The 4,312-nt window shown below is 57.7% G+C and overlaps 1 protein-coding gene across 1 annotated transcript in view; it reads right to left on the bottom strand.

Annotated features, from left to right (window-relative positions):
* The window catches only part of ASXL2 (additional sex combs like 2, transcriptional regulator), a 73,053-nt gene that overhangs the window by 14,360 nt on the left and 54,381 nt on the right, over nt 1-4,312 (bottom strand). Inside the window, exon 9 of the mRNA XM_017743412.1 lies at nt 1,150-1,277. Coding sequence (XP_017598901.1) covers nt 1,150-1,277 — 128 coding nt within the window. The remainder of the gene's footprint in view (nt 1-1,149; nt 1,278-4,312) is intronic.

Below are 4,312 nucleotides of genomic sequence, written 5' to 3'. Positions count from 1 at the left end.
CACACTGACTCCCAGGATATGCAAATACAGATGTTTTTAATGCTGAGACTGCTGCTCCAGGACCCTCTCTGGCTGCTCCCACACCAGGGACGGAATGGGGACCCTGGGGATTCCTCCGGCTTGGAGAAGGACTGGCACAAGCTGGCCCTGTTCCACATCCCAGCTGCCTGCAGGGAATGATGTGGAATGCTGAGCCCTGCCAGGGATTGTCAGGGAGACTGAGCCTGTCCCAGTCCAGGGAATTCAGCAGGTGCCAGGGACTGCCTGAGGCCCAGCTCCTGTGCCCGGTGCTTTGGCAGGGAATAACCCGGAGGCAGATGCAGAATTCCTTCCCTCCACAGGCAGCTGTCTCTGCTCCCAGCACAGCTCCTTGGCTGAAGGACTGACAGCTGGGAAGGGAAGGAATTCTGGGACTGGGACGGGGCCAATAATTGATACTAATTAATTACCCACAGCACCAGGCTTTACTGGAGAGTTCGAGGGCTGAAAAAGCCCTGGGATTTGGGATTGGAGATGCAGTTTTGTTGGGATCTGGATGGGGGTTGGAGCAGCCTGGGACAGTGGAAGGTGTCCCTGCCCATGGCACTGGATGGGCTCTGAGATCCCTTCCCACCCAAGCAGTCTGGGATTCAGTGGTTCTGTGGCTCAGAACCAGGACCTGACCAAGCCCTCAGTTACTCTGGAAAGAAATCAGACAAAACTGGCTGCAAGTAACTACCAGGAATTTGGGATACCATGGAAAATCTGCTGCTGGCTGAGGAGCTCCTGCCCTGGCAGACCAGCCAGAGCAGAGCAGTGACCTCACTAATTCCTAACAGCACAAATTCTGGAAACCCCTCAGGGATCTTTCAGATGAGAACAGGACATGGAACCCACCACGGAAACAGAAACACCAGGAGAACCCTGAACAGGAACACCAGGAGGAAACCCTGCATGGGGTACGGGTGACTGGGAAAGTCACCGAGCACGGGGAGCAGCTTTTAACGAGCCAGTGGCACAGCCAGATCCATGCAGGATCCACCCAAGGTCTCTCCTTACCCGGTGCATCCCCCCCAGAACCCCAGCCCTGGAGACAGAAGCCGAGGATTTCAGAACAAGGAGCCGTTTGCCCTCCTGTCCCCGTCCCCAGGAGCGGCGCCCCGCACGTACCCGACTTCCCGGGCGCGGCGGCGGCCTTGGCCTTGAGCAGGACGTGCTGGTTAGAGGGCAGCGCCATTCCCGGCCCCATTCCCGGGGCCATTCCCGCCCGGCCGTGCTGCTGCTGCTGCTTCAGGGCCGGCGGGCCACAGAGCACCAGGGGCAGCCACACCGCCGAGCCTGCGGGACACGGCCCCGGCTCCCCACGCGGCAGCGGGATCGGGATCGGGAGTCCTGAATGCAGCCCGGCCTGGGACACCCCTCAGCTCCCCAGGACACCCCCGTGCCTGCCCAGTGGGACACGGGTGACAGAGGGATTGAACACCAACACCCTGCTACGAACGGACACCTCCGACCTCTGCAGCTGCACGTTCGCTGTCACCGAGCGTCCCCTCTTGTGCTGCCCCATGGAGAAAAGGACCTCCAGAGAAACACAGAGGAAGGATTCCTGGTCTGGAGTCAGCTCAAGAAGTAATCACACAAAGAACTTCAGAGTAAAAGCAGCACCCCGGAGCTCAGCCCATCTCCTGGGAGAGCAGCTTCCCAAACCCTCCACAGACACTGCCCTTAGCAAAGGGCTTTTGATGAGCACAGTAACAAAGATTCCAGCGCTGAAGAGAACAAAACAAAAACCTTTGTTTCAGGAAAGACTTAAAGCCACACCAGGACAGGGCCCCAGAGGCACCCGGGGCTCACACAGGAGGGGTTTGGATGAACCGCAAACCAAAGTTTCTGTTTGCAAAAACCAAAATCCAAACCCAGCTGACCTCGACAGCAGAAAAATACCAACAGATCAAGGATTCCATGGAATTTCAGAGCAGGAGTAACAGGATTTGTTGTGCTGCATGGACACAAATGAGGCAGACTGACAGCAGCAGGACTGGGATAACCAAGGGCCACCCTGGATCCTGTTTTCCCTTTATTAAATTGTTCCTACGCAGCCACTTCTCCCAGAGCTTGGAGAAGTGCTCAGCCAGAGGAAACACGGCAGAACTGAACTGACCTCCCGTTACTGAGGTCAAAAGCTTTCAAAGAGGAGAGATGAAAAGAGCCCTGGCATTCACAGGAATAAAACATCCCCAAACAAGTTCAAGGAAGGTTCTCAGATCCTGCCTGGGTGAAGCCCAGGGCACAGCGACCACCAGGGAAGCAGCGGCTGTGGGCGCTGCTGTGCCCAGGGCTGGCTGAACCCCACACGGCCACGTCTCGGGCTCTGGACACCGGCTGTGCTTTTCCTGGCTGAGCTAACACAGTTCCAGGTTTGCTCCCTGTGTCCCCTCAGCTCTTGGTCCCGCAATGCTGGACGTGGGAACGGGAGGAAACTCCTTGGATGCCTCTTTAAATTCCGTGTCAGCGTTGCTCTTCTGATGCCTGTTCTAAACATTTGGGGGTTTCTTTGAATCTAAATTACACTGAATCCTGTCATAACAGGGGGATGGAGCAGCTCTCCTTGGGGAAGGGCTGGGAGAGTTGGGATTGTCCAGCCTGGAGAAGAGAAGCTCCAGGGCGACCTAACTGTGGCCTTCCAGGACCTGAAGGAGCCAAAAGGTAAGAGAGGGAGAGACAATTTACAAGGGCTGGAGGGACAGGACACAGGGAATGGCTTCCCAGTGCCAGAGGGCAGGGCTGGATGGGATATTGGGAAGGAATTGTTCCCTGGGAGGGTGGGCAGGCCCTGGCACAGGGTGCCCAGCGGAGCTGGGGCTGGCCCCGGGCGTTTTTTTTCGGGCTGGACATTGGGGCTGGGAGCAGCCTGGCACAGTGGGAGGTGTCCCTGCCCATGGCAGGGGTGGCACTGGATGGGCTCTGAGGTCCCTTCCCACCCAAACCAATCCATGGGTCTGTGACAACCACAGAATAATTCTGGTGGGGAAGGACCTCGGGAGTCTCCAGCCCAACTCCTGCTCAGCCAGGGGCTCCTCCGGGCCTGGAAAGCTCCGGGGATGGAGGGGGCACAACCCCTCTGTGTCCTGATCCCACTGCTGGGCTGCTCCCACGGGGGAGAGCTCTGCCGTGGGTCCCTCCCTCAGCACTGAATGGATCTGAAATCCTCAGGATGCAAAAGCCCCATGGAGGTGGCACTTGGGGACACGGGCAAGGGTCAGTGGTGGCCTCAGCAGTGCTGGGAATGGTTGGACTCCATGGGCTCTGAGGGCTTTTCCAACCCAAACGATTTGGGAGTCGTGGAATCTCCAGCAGGATGAGCCAGTTTCAATTCTGACCTCCAAGCCAGGATTCTTCCAGAGGATCCTAAGGAATGCAGCCTGGCACCCTCCCCCAGGCTGTGGGGATGGCACAGGCACTGCTCAGCTGCATTGCCCAGGCTGAACTCTGGTGTGTGGATGAACCAAATCCTGGTTTCTGGAACAGCCCCATCCACATTCCCAGTCTGGCAGCACGTGGAGTCCCAGGGTTAAAGGTTCTCCCTCAGAAATCCACGCCCTCTTCCCTCCAGGAATGTTGTAATTACTGAGGAGGGGAGGGCTGAGCCAGCCAGCCCCCAGCAATAATCCAGGGCACAGACAGGATTAAGGACAGGGGAGTTCCTCTAATCCCCCTTTCACTCACACCGTGGTGTTCTCCAGCCCCGTCCCTCCTTCCCACCATCCCAATTTCCTCTTTTTAGCTGCCTTTTATAACTTCCAGTCCCAGCCCTGCCATGGGCAGGGACACCTCCCACTACCCCACGGTGCTCCCAGCCCCAATGTCCAGCCTGGCCTTGGGCACTGCCAGGGATCCAGGGGCAGCCCCAGCTGCTCTGGGCACCCTGCGCCAGTCTGGTCATCCCTGTGAAGGGAAGAGCCTGTGTGGCTGCTGGGGAATGTTTGCCAGCCAGGATTAACGAGGGCTGAGGAACGCAGAGACTGTCATTAATATCCTGCTCAATTAGTGGGAAGCAATTTTCTGGGGATTCAAATGGAAGTGGGAGCTGGGCTTGGAAGCTCAGAGGAAAACCTGGCTGCAGTGACAACCCCCTCACAGCCTGAGCTCCCGGTGGGGAATCAAACAGCCACGTGGGAACAGGAAATTCCCAGAGCTGGCATCTCCTTTGGCACCACCTCAGCTCCCTGGGGCTGGAACCACAGCTCCTGTTCATCCTCCCCTTCCCTCCCTGCCCTCCTCAGTAACAGCCCCTGATGAGCGACTTCTCTCTCCCTGCAGATCCTTTCCCAAG

The sequence above is a fragment of the Corvus brachyrhynchos genome, unplaced genomic scaffold, assembly GCF_000691975.1.
Source record: "Corvus brachyrhynchos isolate BGI_N302 unplaced genomic scaffold, ASM69197v1 scaffold211, whole genome shotgun sequence".
Taxonomy (NCBI): Eukaryota; Metazoa; Chordata; class Aves; order Passeriformes; family Corvidae; genus Corvus; species Corvus brachyrhynchos.
The sequence above is the reverse complement of the archived record's forward strand: the minus strand, read 5'-3'. Positions and strand labels throughout refer to the sequence as shown.